We start from the raw sequence: 19928 nt of genomic DNA, 5'->3' as shown, positions 1-19928 counted from the left end.
TTAGCTTCTGTTCCATTAGAAACACAAGGCAAGGTTTAATGGTTGTCAAACAGACTACAAAGGCTGCAGGGAAAGACATTTCATTTCCAAGGGGATTACAAAGATCAGAGGGTATAAGAGTAAAGTTAAATTAAAAAAATATTTGAGTTCATCTCTTTAAAATGATTTGCAGTGTGAGTAACTCACGGGGCAAAAGCTACTGGCGAGCTGGAAGGTCACTTTGCGGGATGGCAATGACATATGCTGTTCAGACTAGGATTCAACAGGGGAGGATGGACAAGACATTTCTGGCATGCAGGCTGCACCATTACCAAGAGAGGATCTGGGCTGCAACTCGAACCAGCCTTACTGAGATACAGGGTCGGTAGGGGATGTGTTATTTCCTTACATTCCCTCATTAGAGGCCAAGACCCAATTTATTCCCTCTTTATGCTGGGCTCAGTCCTGCCGTACCCCTCCTGATTAACTCAGTAGCAAGAACAGATGGAAGCAGGCAACTGGAAACGTGGCTGCTGTGCAAAATGTCTACTGCAGTGCTGAGCTGTGCCAGAGCCACACTGGAGGAAGGGAGTGGCAGGCAGAGTGCCACACCCATTGCATCACATGTCTTTTGGCAGCTTAATATCCCCCACCCCCAGTACGATAATCATTCCTTCCTGGAACAGGGTTTGAGATGCTCCTTATGGTAGGAAGATGCTTGTTAGTGTGGCTAGCAGTAGCTTGGATGTTTTCTATGCATTGGCTCCAATGAAATGGAACAGGCTGAAATGACAGGGCAAGGAGCATTCCTCAAAATATCCGGGGAAGGAAAACAATCTCTCTGTAGGCTGCTGTTGGAACCTAGCAGCTCAGGATGTGTGGGGCCCTTCTCCCAGCCACATCACAGGCTGTAGCAGTTTCTATCCCATTTTAACAGTGAAGTAAGAGTCAGAACATTAAGATTAACCATTTCATTATTCAACAGGTTACACCTAGTGTGCAGCCATCATGCAACCCCTAAGACAGTCCAGCAAACAGAAGGGTAGTGAGAACGTTCACAGGAAAACCCTCCAGCCCACACAGACAGGAAAGGGCTCTTCTCAGGCACTGTCACCTTTCTTTTATTTAGCAACAGATAGAGAACTTGGGATGGTGAACACAGCTTTTGTGCAGTTCCACGTTGACCAGGGCAAATGGACTTGTTCTCTCCTAGGTCAGAGCAATCCCTTTCATTTCCACCCTGTGAGGGTTGGTGCAAAGGAGGACTCCTGTTTAGGGTCACTTTCAGGTTCTGGATCCTAAAATGGATGTTTTAGCTCACACAACGAATCAGGCCAAGGCAGCATGCTTGGGAAACAGCTTCAGACATACAGGAGCCTACCTCCTCCCAGAAACACAAGAGTCTAGGAATCAAGAAATTAAAAAAAAAAAAAAAGTGAAGGAACTATATTAAGTTACACTTAGATTGTCATCATCTTCCCTCCCCCTGCAGCAAGGGGCCGGGGGATGATAGTTTGCCACAGGCTGTCTTCCGCTACTTTGGTCATTCCAATTTTACAGTAGTGACCATCACCTCCAAAAAAGGAAATAAGGACACGATGGCACAGTGGACACCAAGTCTGTGTAACAGACTAAGTTTCCTGTAGGAGAGCAGTTATATTGCAATTTCATGAGAGAGGACAATACATGGAGGTCAGAGGTTAGAACACAAGAAGCTTCACAAAGCAGCCACGTTCAATCTTGCTACACTTTCTGTGGAGACAAGATGGGCACAGAACAATTAAAAAAAAACAAACAAACAAACAATGCAGGGGTACCTCAGACTAAATAACTAACCAAGCTGAGATATAACAGACAAGGCTAACCCTGTATCAGCTGCACATACAAGGCAAAGGAAGGGAGTGAATTCTGGGTTAAATATGTACAACAGCAAGTTGTTTGGTACTCAAGAGGTGTTAAATGGAATGTCCATCACTGAAACTCAAGCAGAGAGTGGAAACAAACTGGATACAGAAAACCATGCTAAAAAGAGCTATTTTACATCATTTAACCAGGAGCAGATTTGCCAATGACCTGGGTAAGATCCTAGGCCAACAGAGCACTGTTGCCTAATCTGGGTAGAGTTCCTTCCAGGAGTCCTTAAAAATAAGGACTTAGGGTGACCTTTCTAGAAAGGAAAGTTTGGATCACTCTTCACTATCAGAGGGTACAGAGTTTAAACTCCAGAAATACTGCAGACATGGTTTCATACAGCTATGCAGAAGAAAAACAACTTCTGTGGAGTCATCTGAAAGCACAATATATTGGATAGTCTCCTAAGAAATGAAACTGGTACAAGACATTTTGATACCAGACAGTAGAGAACACTGTACATCTTCAAGTCAACACCTTCATCTTCCATACACAGGAGAAATCAAAGAGAGGACAGGGATGGAAAATCCTCAGTCCGTTTGCTCGGGCAAACCCAATAAAGATTTAGGGGTTTATGTGGCCCTCTGTGCCTGCTAAACTCCCGATACTGTTACAGTGAGTTGTGCTTCTCCAGGCTGAGTGGAGATCCTAAAGAATTACTTGACTCTCCACCAGGTACATTTTTTGATTCATTTGCTCTTTACAGTAGCAAGTGAACAGCAACAAATACATTAGAATCAGGTATATTTTTAAGCAACATGGCATACAGCTTGACCACATAGCTCTGCCAGTGTACCTCAACTCAGTCCTAACCTGCAACATCCCTTGTTACTCCATTGCTGGGTCTCGTCTGTCTGCCAAATTGTTTCAAGCTCTGGCAAGTTTATACTTACACAAAGATGTTATGTGAAGCCATATATCAAACTATTCCATCCACTTAGTACTTGGCAGAGGAAAGAATAGCCAGTCAGCTTCCATTTTCATATTGCTCTCAGATTTAACTAATAGTGGATGGGCACACTCCGACCTCTGGGAAGGCTGGATTGTTTCCTATGCGGCATTCCAGGGCACAGTGACTTGAGTATGGGTGTTTAGCCTGCACATGCTTATTCCTCAAGGTCACTTGCTTTCTGTGCAGAAGGCAGGATGCTCCCCTCTCAAATCCAACATTCAGGACAGCTGTTTACCCAAGTGATCTAGAGATTAGCTCCATGCAGGCCCAGACACCCTTAGCACAACATGCATGTCTCTACTCCCTTGAACAGAGCAACAGCGACCTAGTGCATAACTATGTCCTTAAATAATCAACTGGAGCCTGGGGAATACTGCAGGCATTGGAACACAGTGACAGGGTTATAGCACCTGATAGTAGCCAAACCAAGAAGTGTTACCAACACCAACACCTCCCTGCCAGAGGAAAAGTGCTGCGGATACTCCTGACTGCTGCACTGAGCTGAGGGTATGATGGCAGCTTTACACTCCACCTGTCCCCAGTCTCTTTTTCTGCCCTATGGGAACTAGCGTTTCAGCCAGATACTACCACCAACCAGGCAGTCGTTGAGGTGGGACTTGAGCTAACTCAGTGGACTTTGCTTAAATCACCTCTCCGGGTGTTGATGTCAGTAAAGAACAGAGGGAGCATCAAACCCACTGCACAGGGGATGCACGACTTCCTGCAGCAGTTACCCAAACATTTCTTACCAAATTATGCTTTTAAAAAGTTCTCTTCAGGAGCAAATCTCTCCTCATTTTCATATTCTCAGGCATATCTGTATTTTGACTGTTTGATGCAAGGAGACTTCCATCAAGCTCAAGTATCACATGCTAGGACCGGAAGTCTTCACCAGGCATACCTGCACATCAAACAGGAGGGCACACGGGCAGGTAACATTATGGACAGTCCTGATTTAGGCGTATATTCTATCCCTGGTGCACATGTACAGATCAGAGGGATGACACACCCTACTTGCAAATGTAAAACAGGGAGGCAACAAATGGAAGCCTTAAGACTCTTGGACAGTAATGGAGGAGCTTCCATTTACAGGACTGCAATATAGGGAGAAGAGGGGAAGGCAGATTCAAGAAGCGTCACCTCCTCATGTCCAAGAAGCTGGTAGCTCAATAACCTCAAGCCTCACTAGAGAGCGAGCTCTGATTTCGAGCACAGCGGACAATCTATTCTCTTTGGAAGCCACCAGAAACGTTATGATGTCAAAATACAGCAGCCATTGAAGATGCAGTGAGGCAGGCACCATGGGTCTGATTTAAAAAAGAATTATGACCCGTGACAATTCTTGAAACTATACAACCACAATACCGATATGCGAGCCAGCCATCCATACAGCCTGAAAAGCATTTTCTCCCCTAACCCTCTAGCCACCGGTCAGGTGCTTTGGGACTGGGGGAGAGGTTGCCTGTGCCTGAAGCCCCACATACTGGCCTCTGCTGCAGACAGGACACTCGTCTGGATGGACCAATAAGCTGATCTGGTGCAATAGCAAATCCCACATTCCTAGCTGGACACTTGAAGTTCTATCAGCAAACTGGTTTCTCTCAGTGAGTTATTACACTGAAGAAAAAGGCTGACACAATGTGCAAAACTAAAGGAGGACGTGGACACCCTAACAGGAGTGAATTCCTTCAGACCTTCAAAGTTTGGAGGTGTGGGAAAGAGAAAAAGGGTCCAAGGGGAATCACACTGAAAAGCATATGTGGGGGAGATGAGAACAACCCAATTACACTGATCTTTTTAAAATGCTCCCTCTTGCAGCTCTTGCGCTCTTCCCCAAATAAAGACACACTGTTCAATGGCATGTTGAAAAGACGTGCTCGTCATTCTTAATAAACAACTAGAGTAAGAATACATAAGAGAAACAGGGTGGTATCTTTATATGATACACAAGTGTATGGTACAAGAACTCCATCAGGCACAGGAGCCTCAAGGTTTAAGGCCTCAATGTCAGGCCAAAAAAAAGAAGAGTGTGGTAAAGTTTTTTTTTGTTTTTTTTTGTTTTTTTTTTTTACTTTTAACATCTAAAAATGTCACTTAAAGGTCTGAATAGAAATTGTTTTTTAGAAATCATAATTGCAGTTCACTCTCTCCTCCTCCTTCCAGGACAACAGCAAATTAATGTCTGAGCACAAAGGAGAGACACCTGCCTCTCCTTGGCTGGCTGAGCAGGTCCATCCATCATTCTGCGCTCTCCAGGCTGCACATGCTTTGAGGAGGCATCAGAGGCCCCAGCCATCCAGGCCAATCCCATAGCTCATGTTCTGTTTTCTACATCATAAAAAACCAAAGTCAACCAGCAGTTTCAACAGCTCTGAGCTGGCAGAGAAATGCAGCCTCCAATGGGTCTAACAGCTCAGTGTGTTTGGTAGGATACACATTGGGTAGGTTTTCCTTTTAGATTCTTTTAAACAGAAGAAGCCTAAAAGGGCTTCATAACTACACCAATAAAAAACAAAACGTAGGCATCTCCTTTAGTGTAAAAGTCTGTACAATTTATCGTTGCTCGTCATCCCCCCCACCGCACTGCCCCACCCCACCCCTTTCTGAGCTGGGAAGGATGCCTTAGTGCATGGTGCTGGCATTAGCTACAGCAATAGCTTCCTGAATCTCTCGTATCACCAGGATCCGAGTGAGCATCTGCTCCATCTGCTCTCTGCTGATTGGCTGGATGGAATACCAGATCGGGCTGTTAGGGGCTACCACCGGCTCCGGAGTTAAGTAAAATGTATCATTCCGGCCTTTCACACTCTGGGGGCTGAAAGGGGTGGGGTGGGGGGACAAAATCAGAAACAGGCAGGTTAGTAACATGTCCTGGAACAAGTAACATCATCCTATTCATTCTGGGGCTTTAAGAATCCTTACAGTGAATGCTGGGCTGATGAAAGGTGCAAGGCTAGGAGAGCTATGGAAGTTTACTTGCAGGACAGATACAATTATGGGCAATGGTAGGATAAGCTTCTCCTACCAATGGGTCCCACCCAGCCCTAGACAGTCCTCCTCTTGGGGAAAGAGGGGAGCTCTGTCTCAATGACTCATTCACCCACTGGACTAAGCCAAGGTTAACAATAAAGGGGCCCCCCAGCTATCACGTGGACCTATATTCACTAGGAAAGATTAAACTCCTTTCACTTGGTACCAAAGGTTACCATTTAGCCTTTTAAGAGTCAGTTTTCTTCTCAAACTCCATTTTCACCCCAGTAAGCTAGTTATGGTGCCGTCCATGAAGGAGGGAAGCATATACAAATGCAGCTACTAAGAGACCTCTCTCTCTCATCTCTAATATTCAGAACAAACTTCCATTTTTGCGGCTGCCGCCACCTGGGCCTCGCCAATATCTCATCCAAAGCAGAGGGCACTTCCATCACATGTGCCATCAGTGCACCTGGGGGCTAAGGGGCAACTGCACAAGCTCAACTGCTCTGATGTCTAATGTCATAAGTAAACCCTGGGATCAACACTTACGACAATTCACACTTCATGATTTAGCCCCTTCAAATATTGAGCAGAACAGGATTTTAGTGATTTTTTTTTTTTAATGCAGCTTTGGACCAAAGTTTGCCCTCTATTATGGGCACGCACCCCCTATTGAAGGAGTCCCTTATATAGTTAATGTATTTAACATACACACAAACTGTACCGATATTAAGGAGAGAGAAATACTGTCCCGAAGACAAAGTTAGCTATCTTTCTGCAGCTATAAAATGCAGTCTAGGTCCACATTTATGGAAGATAAGCAACCCCATGTGACAGAAGATCTCACCATTTGAAGAGGTAGAAGTCATAGAGCTTTATGGGGCACCGCAGGGGGTTCTCTGGATTCTCAGTCTGCTCTGCATACATGTCATCTGTAACTGCAAACCAACCCCCCCCCGAAAACCACAGTGTGTCAAACTGAGTACAGGAAACTGTTTGTAGTAGAACAATAGTAGATAATAAAATAAGCAATGTCAAGCAGCCTCAATGTTTTCAAATCCTATGTCATCCTACAATATCTCATGAGTTACCAGCTGCAGGAAAGGTAAAAGGATTCAGATCGCTGCCCCAAAGCACAGCTCACTTGTTAGCAGCCAGAAACCTCCAGGTATTGCTTTTGGCTATCTGCTTTATCAGCAAGACCCACTCATTAACCCACCATCTAGCTATAACCTTTGAAAGGCAGGAAGTCTGGTTAAATGAAATGCCAGTACCTGAGCCAGTGGAAGCCTGGGTCAACAGGCCATATTCTACCTCTAAACTCCATGAACGTTCCCAGGAGTCAAGGGCTTTCATGGAGAGAAGAGAACAAGGCTCCACTCTTAGTACTCTCTTTGCTCAGAGACCCCTGCATCGCAACAGTGCCTCTGCCTGGGAGAGTTGGACTGGAAACCAATCCCCAACCCGTCTGCTGGGAGGCCTGTGTGCCTCACAGCCACTCAAGCCTAGGTCAGAAGACATCATGTGCTCACAGAACACATAGATGTGCTTTACCTCTGATCACTGAGCTACTGGGGGAGGATCTTATTGTCAAAAACATTGATTTCTTGCACCCCACCTGAAGGCACCTGCAAGGCTCTTCATAAAACTAGTACAAACAGACCAGGTCAGTCAATCCCAGACATTCTCAAGAAGGCTTGCTTCTCCTCTCATGTACACTTTACCTTTCTGGCCTGTCTGGTGTATACCAAGTGCCTTCAGATACCGGATACTCGTGCTCTTATCCTTGGGATTGGAAGGGTTCTTCTTGGTCTGCCTCAAAACCTTGGAGAAGGCCAACTTCATGTGCTGGTCTACCGTTTTCAACAGGAAGTACCTGAGCAGCGAGAAGAGGACACAGGACATTTATGGGGCAAACAAAGCCTTACTTAGCCTTTCATCTGACAGTGAAATGGCGATCTTTACTGTCTATGAGCCAGCCAGGGTTCAAACCAGCATTTGAAAGTCAGGTGGTATTCTGAGCAGTAGAACACAAGAAAAGGCAGATGCAAGTCCAGGTTTCTCTTTGTTAGTTCACTTCCTTGTTTCACTGCATGTAATTTCTTGTATAAAGGGACTGCTCTGGGATTTGCTCCCATGTCCGGTTTCAGAGTAACAGCTGTGTTAGTCTGTATTCACAAAAAGAAAAGGAGTACTTGTGGCACCTTAGAGACTAACCAATTTATTTGAGCATAAGCTTTCGTGAGCTACAGCTCACTTCATCGGATGAAGTGAGCTGTAGCTCACGAAAGCTTATGCTCAAATTGGTTAGTCTCTAAGGTGCCACAAGTACTCCTTTTCTTTTTGCTCCCATGTCCCTAACCATTAAAAAGCAATGGCCACATCTTAGTCCAATACAGTTTCCTGTCAGTCCTCTCAAGGATGCTGGAAGTTCCTTGGCTTTTAAATCAACTGCCCCAAATACTTACTTTGTGTTAAAAAACATCAGCGTAGTGAGCAAGGTGGAAGGGGAGTGAGCTCCCAGTTGCTTGCACTCCCACAGCATCTCTTCTGTTACATGGCTGGGGAGGACATAACCTGCAACAATCAGAAGTCAGCATCACCGACCAAGTTACAATATGAACACAAGAGGCACTTTCAGGGATACATACTATAAAAAGAGATTCCTTGGGGAAGGGAAAACAGATTAATTCTCCCATTTCAGAGTTGCTCATTTTTATATCAACCTTTAATCAGCAAGAGTGAGCAAGCTGATGGAATGGAACAAATTGAGCTGTTGGCCTTATGTGCATCCTCAGTCAACGTACAGAGTCAAAACACACTATTTGGAGGTGTCCACTCTTTTGATTTTCCCTTGTACAGAAGAGTAATTCTTCACTCCAAACACTTAGATACACAGCACCACCACAAACAGTATGAACCCCAGAGCTCATGCAATGGCACAGAGAATAAAGAATAAATCAAACAGGCAGAGGGAAAAAGAGGATCTGAAATCCACCACACTATTTAAGCAGAAGTATCTGAACACAAATGTAAAACGGATTGACAGATGATCAGACCAAACTAAGAGCAAGAGGAATAAAAATCTGAAGAAACAGATTTGTTCCCTGAAAATGTGATCCTTTAGTTCTCATGTGAATAGGTGTAATCTTCCCTACTGCAGCAACGGCATAAAGGAACAGACCTTGCATGAACAAGTTGACACTCCCATGTACACAGTGAAGCCCACACACCCCCCGACCCTACTCTGAATGAAGGGTATAATATTCAGAAGTTTTTGGCTGCAACATCTCCAAGGCTCTGCCTAAAAGCACCCACAAATAGATTCCAAAATCCACTAAGCTTCAGAACAAGCCAAGCCTTAGGGCAAATCTCTGGTTTTATCACTTGAAGCTGCTCTAGTTTCTCATCAGTGGCACTCAAAGCAAAATGCATTGCCAATTCAGATCAGATCGCCTGCCTCATGAACACCAGAGGTAAGCCACTAGGAGGTAGTATAAGAACATAATAATGGCCAGACTAGGTCAAACCAAAGGTCCATCTAGTCCAGTATCCTGTCTTCCAACAATGGCCAATGCCAGGTGCCCCAGAGGGAATGAACAGAACAGGTAATCATCAAGTGATCCATCCCGTTGCCCATTCCCAGCTTCTGACAAACAGAGGCTAGGGACACCATCCCTGCCCATCCTGACTAATAGCCATTGATGGACTTATCTTCCATGAACTTACCTAGTTCTTTTTTGAACCCTGTTATAGTCTTGGCCTTCACAACATCCTCTGGCAAGGAGTTCCACAGGTTGACTGTGTGTTGTGTGAAGAAATACTTTCTTGTGTTTGTTTTAAACCTGCCGCCTATTAATTTCCTTTGGTGACCCCTAGTTCTTGTGTTATGAGAAGGAGTAAATAACACTTCCTTATTTACCTTCTCCACACCAGTCATGATTTTACAGACCTCTACCATATCCCCCCCTTAATTGTTCCTTTTCCAAGCTGAAAAGTCTGAATCTTATTAATCTCTCCTCATATGGAAGCTGTTCCTTACCTCTAATAACTTCTGTCACCCTTTTCTGAACATTTTCCAATTCCAATATATTTTTTGAGATGGGGCAACCACATCTGCACGCAGTATTCAAGACACAGGCGTATCAAGAATTTATATATCAGCAATATGGTATTTTCTGTCTTGTCTCTCCCTTTCTTAAATGATTCCTAACATTCTGTTTGCTTTTGACTGCTGCTGCACACTGAGTGGATTTTTCAGAGAACTATCCACAATGACTCCAAGCTCTCTCTCGAGTGGTAACAATTTAGACCCCATCATTTTATATGTATAGTTGGGATTCTGTTTTCCAATGTGCAATATTTTGTATTTATCAACGTCGAATTTCATCTGCCATTTATGAATCCATCTCTGCTCAACAACTCATGCATTCCTTAGAAGGGGCATCAACCCCACACTCCCAACATCCGAAAGATTAACCAGTTCTCAGAACCCCTTAAAAAGTTAAATGGTACACAGAGTCAAGCCTAACTAAACCCTTAAAAAAGAAGTCAGGATGGGAGTCTGGTGCACAAAACCCTCAAAAATATTTGTACTTATTGCAGGCTTTGGAGAACTTCCCTCCCCGCTCAGTGAAAGTTAAGGAATGTTCCTCTGCTCAAGTGTTTCTTCAGATCAGTTTCTAGTCCAGGAGTGGGCAAACTTTTTGGACTGAGGGCCATATCTGTGTATAGAAATTGTATGGTGGGCCATGAATGCTCCCAAAATTGGGGGTTAGGGTTCGGGGTGGGGGGGAAGGCTGAGGAGTTGGGGGTGCAGGAGGGTTCTCCGGGCTGGGACCAAGGGGTTTGGAGGGCGTCAGGGCTGGGGAAGGGGGTTGGGGCATGGGAGGGGGTCAGGGGCAGGCTCTGGGCGGCGCTTACCTCAAGCTGCTCCCAGAAACAGCAGCATGTCCCTACTCCAGCTTCTATGCGGAGGCACAGCCAGGTGGCTCTGCATGCTGCCCTGCACGCAGGCTCTGCCCCTGCAGCTCCCATTGGCTGTGGTTTCTGGCCAATGGGAGCTCTGGGGGTGGCACTTGGGGTGGGGGCAGCATGCAAAGCCCCTTGGCTGCCCCTACGCGTAGGAGCCAGAGTGGAGACATGCTGCTGCTTCCGGGAGCCATGTGGAGTGGGGCAAGCCCCAGACTCCACTTCCCAGTGGGAGCTCAAGGGCCAGATTAAAAACATCTGGAAGGCCGGATGTGGCCCCCGGGCCGTAGTTTGCCCATCTCTGTTCTAATCACAGCTTTCAGAAACACGACGACACCAGCAAGCTTAAAGCTCTCTTGAATCCCACCCCTACCCCAGCATGTGAGAGGCCCCTTCCTAAAGCAGAGAAAAGGTGCTTACCAAGAGGGGTGACCCGGGGCTGTACATCCTTGAGAACTTCATGTAACCACTCGGTAAACCGTATATAATAGAGATCTGAGAAAATGTCATCTACTCGTCCGTTTTCAAAGAGATACTGAAAAAGACATTCACAACACAGTCTGATATAATGGCATCAAGCAAACTCCGGCAGAGGACCTCTCTCTTTGGGATGGAATGAGCCCCCTCCCAGGCTCAAGGCCCAGGCACTAGTCAGGCTTATGTATTTCCTGTGTTATTGTAGTCGTCGTTTGCTGGGGAGGTTCCACAGAGTGCACCTTGAAGAGTACAAATACCCCTGTACTGATGACAGTGCCCCAGAAAAAAATCAATCAATTACGGCTGCATGAGTGGATAACAAAAAAGAGGAAGAGTCTTAAAAGCAAAGGTGGCTGGCCCTCAGCTATTTACAAAAGGATGAGTTTATTTGAAATTTTCATTTAAATTATTGCCCTGCATGCACTGGGATTGTTTCTTTAGGGTACAAATATCCTCTCACTTTGTTGAATAAAAGAAAAATACTGTTGCAAACCCAGATTCTTTCTTCTCTATACCAAGCAATAAGCCTCCATTCACAGTTCAGGCAAGTCAAAGCTGAAACAATGATTTTAAGCAGGACAGACTAGGTCTAGAGCATTACCTCTGCTTGAAAAAACTTTCCCATTAAATTCTCACCACATTATTTCATTCCGTTAATAGCAACTATTTTGTTTTTAATTGCATGCTGGTATCCCTTTAAAAAATCCTCCCTCCAACTGTCCACTCTTAAAGTTGCATGTTCCATCAAACACAGAAGAGGTTTCCCAAATTCATTCACTATTCCATATATAAAACAAAGCTGGAGAGCTTGAAATTAATAGCAACTGCCACCATCATTCTAGGTCTTACAAAGAGAAAGCTACCTACAAACACTGTCTGATCACAGCATATGCAGTTTTGTTGCGTGCACCCTACATAAAATAAGAAGAAAGAAATAAGAGATCCTACCTTCTGAATACACAGGAAGATATAGTAGAGTACATCTGGATCGTATGGTTCACCTTCACCATTGCGAGCTTCTCGTGTCATCAAGCATAGCCCATAATTCAACTCAGCCACAGCAGAGGAGATGAGATCTTCCTGGAATCTCAGCAGCTGGCGTCCTGCAAAGCAAAAATGTCATGATCAATTTGCTTAAAAAAAGCAGACTCCATTTTTCAAGCATAATCTTCCATTTCACTACTGTCCACCCCTCCCTCCCAATATGCTCTCCCCACTTCTGAACAGCTCCCATAGCACATCATATGCCCCACCATAAGATCAACAGTGGGAGCAATGGAGACCTTAAGCATTCATAAATCAACTCGGAAGCAGAGAAAGACATTTAGAGAAAACTGACACCAGCACCACTCATTCTACATGAAGATCATCTCCTATATTATCCACAATGAAACATTTTTCCTACAGCAATGGGAAAGCCAGAAAAAAAAATATAACAGCATTTGCTGATTCATTAAGTAGCTGGTGTATGGGGCTATTTTGTTCCTGTAACTCATCCATCTGCGGCCACCAAACTACGTTCCTGAGCTAGTAGCTCAATATGGAACACAAATACTTCTTGGAATGTTTCATGATGCAGCTGCCAAAGAAACCATTCTTAGGCTTGGAAGGATTAGATTTTTATTTGGTAAATGTCGATTTCACTGTACACAGACAAACTAATGAAAAATATTTCCATTGATAATCATTGAAATTTATAGGTAAGCAGCATTTCATACTTTGAGTTTGATTTAAGGATATTATTTGTGTATGCTTTAACGTGATGTTGACAATTTGTGTTTAATGGTTGAAAAGTTATTTTTTTGAATCTCAATGACTACTGTTATTAAATAATTACTGTGCTGTGCCCCCCAGGATTTCTTACAACTGTGAAAGTTAAATAAAAATTAGGGAAACACACTTTACAATAATCAATATTATCCTTTAAAGTTTTATAGATACAGAAGTTCAATTCTGCCAAGCCTAACCATTACACTGTGACAAATTGAACTTGAGATCCCAAACTACAATCACCATTCAAACCAGAAGAGTTTTCCTAACAAAAAAGAGATGGAACATTGCAGTGGTTCTGCTGAACAGGAAAATGATCCTTGAAATCAGGGTAGAAGGAAGGGTTGAGAGAGATTTGGACCTTAGGAAAACTAGATAGGTAGCTCTAGTCTGAACCAAGTGTAGTCTTGTTTCATTTGCTACCTGATCCCTACTTGAAACCAACTTCTAGTGGTGAAAACCTGGAGTAAAACATACCATGCCAGATAACCCCCTCCCCTGACACTTACTGCCAATAGGGGCTAGCCTGTTCTGAGACTCCTTTTCCAGCTCTGCATTCTTGGTCTGTGCCCAGCTTTTCCACACGTCGAGCCCTTCTTCTGGCTTCAGGGAGTTCGGAAGCAAGAGTTCAGGTGAAGGCTGAGGCTGTGGCTGTGGCTCCACTTCAGCTACCTGAACAGTTTGAGCCTGTGAAAGAAAACCACTTCTAGTCACGTTTCCTTCGAGATGCAACAAGGAAACCAAAACAGGACATTTCTTCTTTGCCTCATTTTTCTTGTCTTGGAGCACCATCTCCTCACTCCCAGTAGTGAATGTTGCCATGATGACTAGCAACTCACTCATATCTCAGTGACAGGCATGGTATATAAACCTAAAAGGAGGACTTTAGTGTCATATCAGTGATCATGCGTGAACAACCCAAAATATTCTCTGATCCCCAAGACCAGCTCATTTTCACTTCAGGCAGGTATTTTGAAAAGCCTCCAGTCCATTCCATGTGGGTAGTTTAAACCAGTATTGCAAAATTTTCCAGAAGAAGTGTTCCCAGCCATTCATCCAGATCATAAAGATCATTTATATTTTACTTACGCATGCACACAGAGGCAAATAATTTTCACCAAAGGTAAAGAACTTTATAGGACACAGATCCTCTCAGAGTAATTTTTTCCTCTATTCATGAATAGAATGGGTGAATCTATTGATTTATCAGGTCCTTTTAGCTTCATCACTTTTTCCCTGGTTGACAGGGGACAGTTAGCATAAACAGTGTTTCAAAAACCATTGTATTAGATGTAGAGTTAACAGCAGAACAGCGCATGCTGAGGATTGGTCTCAGGTATTTGGAGCTTTGAGAGAGAAAGGCTGCCCTCTAGTGGGAGACAGTAGCAAGGTGGCAACACTTTTTTTAAAAAAAAAAAAATAAACTTTTCAGTTCTATTCTATCAGAAGGGCATCTTCTCTCCACTTTACCAGCTATGTTCTACAGTTGCCAGTAGTCCTCTTCTTTTTGCGGATACAGACTAACACGGCTGCTACTCTGAAACCTGTCTTTATTCTGAAGCAATTAACACACAAAAACAGTTGCAACACTGTTATAATCCCAGGTGCACAACAGACCACTAGAAAAGCCAGGCTCTAGCTACCTTATAACATACAGGTACATTGTGGTGTCCTGTTGACAGCCTACTCCATCCTTATCCTGAAAGAATAGGATGCTTGTGTCAGTTTCACCTATTTACATGAAGGAGCAGCTAGAGAACAGAGACACCATGCAATCTACATAGGGATATCTACCACCTTTAATATGGTCCCTCTTTAAAAAGGCAGATAATGTGAAAATCTCCATTTCATCTGTCAATTGCCAAGTGTCTCAGAATTGCATATTGTTACCTTATGAATAGGTTTTTTCATATTTAGTGACACTCAAATCACTGATACTAAAATGCCAGGCAATTTCACTAACAATTCAGGATACTGCTTCCAACCTACAGAAAAACTAGCTGCTAATCTATGCATGTATTCTGGAAAACATCACAGCATCTATTGGGAAGTTTAACAAAAACACGGCAAGAGGAGTCTTCCCTTGACAATAGGGCCCCAGAGTCAAAGCTTTGTCACCACAAGCAGCAGACATTATTTCACAACATGGTGCCCTATGTGCAGTCAGTCACTCCAACCTGTTCATCCAGCACCACCTATGCAAGTTGACCCTTGTTTACAAGCAGTACAGGAAGGGATACACTTAATCCCCTTCTACACTTCCTCCTCCTCATACAGAGCTTTTGTATTTACTTGAACTGAAAGCTAATAGGATTCAGACAAAGCTTTAATTGTTCATTTGATTAAGGGCTGTATTCTCATCTCATTTACCTTGAAAATTTACAAGTGAGGGATTCTTAGCCAATACAGGGCCCCCTTTTCACATCTACTCCCATCAGAGAAGGGAAAAGGCAAGTTAAAAGGGGAGCCACATGCACTGGAAGAGTTGCTACAATTAAGATAATAAATTCCTTGATTTGGTATCACCAAAAAGAAAAAATAAAAAAAAAAATCACTCAAAGTATGTTTGCGGACGTGCTTTCCTTTGGAAGTCTCGTTCTTGTGAAGCTCCACAGAACTATGGTGAATACAATGCAAGGTTTACAAGGGAGAAATCCACAGCATTACCCATCAATGAAAAGCAAGTCTGCTAAAGGCACAAACCCTGTAATAATCTCAGATATGAGTTTTTAGACAGACTGAGTGCATCCCTGTGTCAGCTCTCCTGCATCACCTGCTGTTTACACAACAGCACCTATATTACAGAAAGTGGAGCTAGGGCAGAATCTGAGACCAAGTCCTTTAATTGAAGGGGCTCTGCTTTTACCATCAGGGCAGACAGGGATGAAGCTTAACTTGACAAACAAACAACGGTCTTGGGGAAAGAGAGCTCAGGGGCGAGGCACGGCCTCCACATTTGCAGACCGACTTCTTGAATGCTGTCTCCTTGCTCCCCATGAAATGATAAAGTTTTCACTGCCACTTAGTCTAGCAGAAGAAGAGCACTGGCTATCTTCCTGCGAGTACCTCACAATCACTCTCAGTCTGAGGGCTGGCAATCAGGCTGGGGTAAAAAGCAATTTCCAGTGCAGTGAACTGATTGACATGCTTCTATTTTTCCTTACTCGTGAACAACATACCAGCCCAGCCAGCCAGCAGCTAGATGGTTCGGGGGGGGGGGGGGGGGGGATATCAATGATGCAGAAGCAGGTGAATGGGGAGTACAAAGTACTGGGAAAAGCTCTGGGTTCTGAGGAGTTCATTCCACAGCAGTAGCAAGTTAAACTCCTCATGATACTCCTACAGCAGCAAAGGGCATTCAGAAGAACCCACCCTTTCCTTCCCAGTAATAATCTAATCGGATAACTCTACAGGTGGGCCTCAGGACAGGCCCAAAAGGACAGAGGTTTAGTCATCCTGGCAGCTTTATCACCCTTCCTCTAAAATGGAAGACTGAATTCTGACTTGCCTAGAAATTCCTGGCACTAGAGGGGACACACTATTCCCCAGCAGACCAAGAAGGTACAATTAGTAGTAAACAGCCAACATTGCTATTAGGTGTGCTATACCGCTATGCAGAGGAATGCAAAGTAGAAGTAGGGAGGTGTTATTACTCCTGTAGGAGGGGTTAGTCAGACCATTCCTGAAACACTGCTTCCAGTTCTTGGGTTCACACTTCCAAAAGATGTCAACAAATAGGACAGAGTTCAGAAGAGAGCTACAAGACTGACTAGAGATCTGGAAAAATCTACCTTACAGGGAGAGGCTAAAGCAGCTCAACCTATTAGTTTCTCCAACAGAAGGTTAAGAGGTGACTTGATCACGGTCTAAAGTAACTACATGGGAGGCTGGGGGAGACTGGATATCAGAGGCTCTGTAATCTAGCAGATGAAGGCAGAACATCCAATGGCTAGAAGCTGAAGCTAAACAAATTTAGACCAGAAATAAGGCAGGTTTTAATGAGGGTAATTAACCACTAGAACTTACTGAGAGATGTGGTGGGTTCTTTTAAATCAAGACTGGATATCCTTTTAAAGAGATACTCTACCTCAACCAGAAGTTATAGGAATCACTTGGTGAAATTCTATGGCCTGTGTTATGCAGGATGTCAGATAAAGATTAATTAAAATGATCCCTTCTGACCTTAAAACCTATGGGTGAAATCCTAGCTTCACTGCAGTGAGTGGAAAAACTCCTATTTACTTCAATAGAGCCTGGATTTCATCCTATGAAAACCACAGAGGCATACGGCTATTAGTCTGATACCTAGCAAGAAGGAAGGGATATTCCCACCACCACGTGCATTATGGAATTAAGGTTGCAGTCAAGTTTAAATTATTTTTTAAATGCTGCTTCCTTGCTTTTGTTACTAGCATCTTAAGTTTTAAAAATCTTCTCTAAAAACATTTATGCTGGTGGATTTTTGGGCATGGGTTTTGCAATTCAGTTAGTGACATACTAGTCACTTTCTTGTTCTCGTGGACTACCACAATGTTCAGAGCGGGCATTGTCTGTATGCGTGTAGTAACAGACATTTACATACAAAAGGATTTATGAAATTTAAAAAAGCTAAAACATAAAAATGTTTTTCAAGAGGTTCGGCTCTGAGGCTCCCCTATTTCCCTGTAAAGACAGCAATATTTTTGGCCACTGTGTACACCAAGCACTCTAAAAAAAGACACTGTTTAAATTAAATTAGTTTCCAGTTCTCATTCATATGGCGTCTGTATTCCTGCACACCAGGCATTGACTAGAAACAGGGCATGGCGCAGAGACAGACTGGTACATCTGATCATCAGTGAGATGTGTTTCATCAGCTGACCAGCCATCAAACCCTCAGCTCTCTGTCAAGTGTCTTGCGCTACTCTGAGCGGAGTGATTCAAAGTGACTGGTGAAGTGGCTAGCGTCTGGTGTATCACATTAGTTCCACTGCGGTGGGGCTCTAACTATTCCAATAGAGTAACTAGAACAGCTCAGAACATTAACTCAGCACAGGAGAGTACTGAACTATTAAGAATACCTGCTACAAGTATACTGCCTCATTTACACTAGAGGCCACAACAGCAGTTTCACCTTCTGATTCTTGCCATAATCATGCCCCTGTCCAAAGTGACTGACGTGACACAAATGCACAGCTGGGGACTGGTCAAATGCTCAGTGTCACATGTAATATTTAGAAGGATCCTATGAAGCACAGGATACCTGACAGACAGCATCTCTCTTCCCACACCATCAACATGTCATTAAAATCAAGGGCAGGCATAACGGAAGCAGTTTTACTCACAGAACAAGTCACTTGGAGCTGCTGCTGCTGCCCCTGCTCTTGGGGTGTGGGCTGCTGTTGCTGCTGCGGGTCCCATATGTGCACCGTCTGAGCTGTATTCTGGTATGTCCCTGCCACGGCCTGCACTGCCACTGGAATGTGGATGTTGCCATTCATGAACTGTGCTGGAAAGAGTGAGTTAGCGATAGTTTGCACCACTTCCTCCTGTGAGTTTTTCACTACAGATGCACCTCCCACCATCTTATCCTTGTCATCCTCCAGCTTCACAGCAGCCAGTGTTGTTGGCGAGCCACTGACGTGGACAGCATTGTAGGCCTCCTGGGGGATGGCGATGTGGGTTATATTTTGCTGCTGAAGGTCACCACGTGGCTGAGCTGAGTAAACAGGGATGGTCCAAGTCTCTCCAGTGGGGCTAGTAATGGTCCCAGTGGCACTGTATAGGTGAGCACTGTCCACTGTTAATAAGTCCGGCCTTAAAGATACATAACTCTGCTGCTGGCCTTGAGGAATGGCCAACACTGTGGCAACTGGCTGCCCTGAAATAGCATATGACACGGTAATAGGCATATCTACTTTACGCTTCTTCACTGGCTGAAGGACACTAGCAGTGCTGATCCGCCGTTCGCCTTCCCGTGGTGAGCCTTGCTGAGAAGGTGGAGGGGACAGTGCCCCAACTGTCTGGATCTGGATCTGCTGGCTACCAGCAATGGCCTGTCCAGAGACAAGCTGGGCCTGGATCTGCTGGTGCTGTATGTGCTCCTCCTGGATCTCAGTGGCCTGGATCTGCTGGGCAGTCTGTACATGCTGCACCTGGATTTGAGCTGCTTGCAGCTGAGATGGGCTAGGGCTCTGAAGAGACTGACTCTGTATTGTCTGGGATGCCTGCTGCTGTGCCTGGCCTTGGATCTGAACTTGGACCTGTATTGGCTGCTCTGAGGCTTGGTGGACAGTGAGCTGGGGAGAGAGCTGCTGGGCAGAGACCTGTTGCGGGGACTGCTGGACCTGGACTTGTACCTGTAACAGCAAAGATTCAATAGTTAGTGCTCATACACAAGAACTTTAGTTCAATGGTGACACCATGAACAGACAATACGGTCTATATTCCAGAGCTCTCTGATGTGCTCAGTTTTGTATTAATTTATTATATAATCCTGGTCAACAAGATCCTAGAGGAAGTATAGGAAAAGATAGAGAAGCATCTTGCCTAAGGAGATCTCAAAGGTATCTGACAAAGGGAAGGCAGAGTGAATGCTGGATTTCCTCAGCACAATTCATTGCACTTTTCAATGGAAGAAGTTCACAAACTGTATCACATACCACTTATAGACTGGAGTTGTTTGGGAAAACAGACATCAGGCATCCCAGGAAGCTGAAGAATACCCTTCAGAACTGTCAGCATTGATAGAATGTGCACCATCAGAAATCCAGCCTACCTCACAGCAAATCAACATAAGGTCACGCCTGATGCAAACACATCAGAGAGGTCACGGATTCCGTGATTTTCTGTGACCTCCACAGCGGCAGGCAGCCCCTACACCAGGGGCACTGGCCACTGCTGGGGCAGTCTTGGG

At 44.4% G+C, this 19928-nt stretch overlaps 1 protein-coding gene across 6 annotated transcripts in view; it reads right to left on the bottom strand.

Annotated features, from left to right (window-relative positions):
• Window positions 1–19928, bottom strand: part of QRICH1 (glutamine rich 1) — a 44393-nt gene continuing 24465 nt past the window's right edge. For all 6 annotated transcript variants that reach the window (XM_048858584.2, XM_048858580.2, XM_048858581.2 and 3 more), the window contains 8 exons: window positions 18358–19371; window positions 13543–13720; window positions 12212–12366; window positions 11207–11321; window positions 8284–8392; window positions 7540–7691; window positions 6663–6753; window positions 1–5657 (listed from right to left, as the gene is read on the bottom strand). In XM_048858584.2, coding sequence (XP_048714541.1) covers window positions 5465–5657; window positions 6663–6753; window positions 7540–7691; window positions 8284–8392; window positions 11207–11321; window positions 12212–12366; window positions 13543–13720; window positions 18358–19371 — 2007 coding nt within the window. In that variant the 3' untranslated portion in view covers window positions 1–5464. The remainder of the gene's footprint in view (window positions 5658–6662; window positions 6754–7539; window positions 7692–8283; window positions 8393–11206; window positions 11322–12211; window positions 12367–13542; window positions 13721–18357; window positions 19372–19928) is intronic.

Source organism: Caretta caretta, chromosome 7, assembly GCF_965140235.1.
Source record: "Caretta caretta isolate rCarCar2 chromosome 7, rCarCar1.hap1, whole genome shotgun sequence".
Classification (NCBI taxonomy): domain Eukaryota; kingdom Metazoa; phylum Chordata; order Testudines; family Cheloniidae; genus Caretta; species Caretta caretta.
Note: the sequence above shows the minus strand (reverse complement) of the source record. Positions and strands in the feature narration are given on the sequence as shown.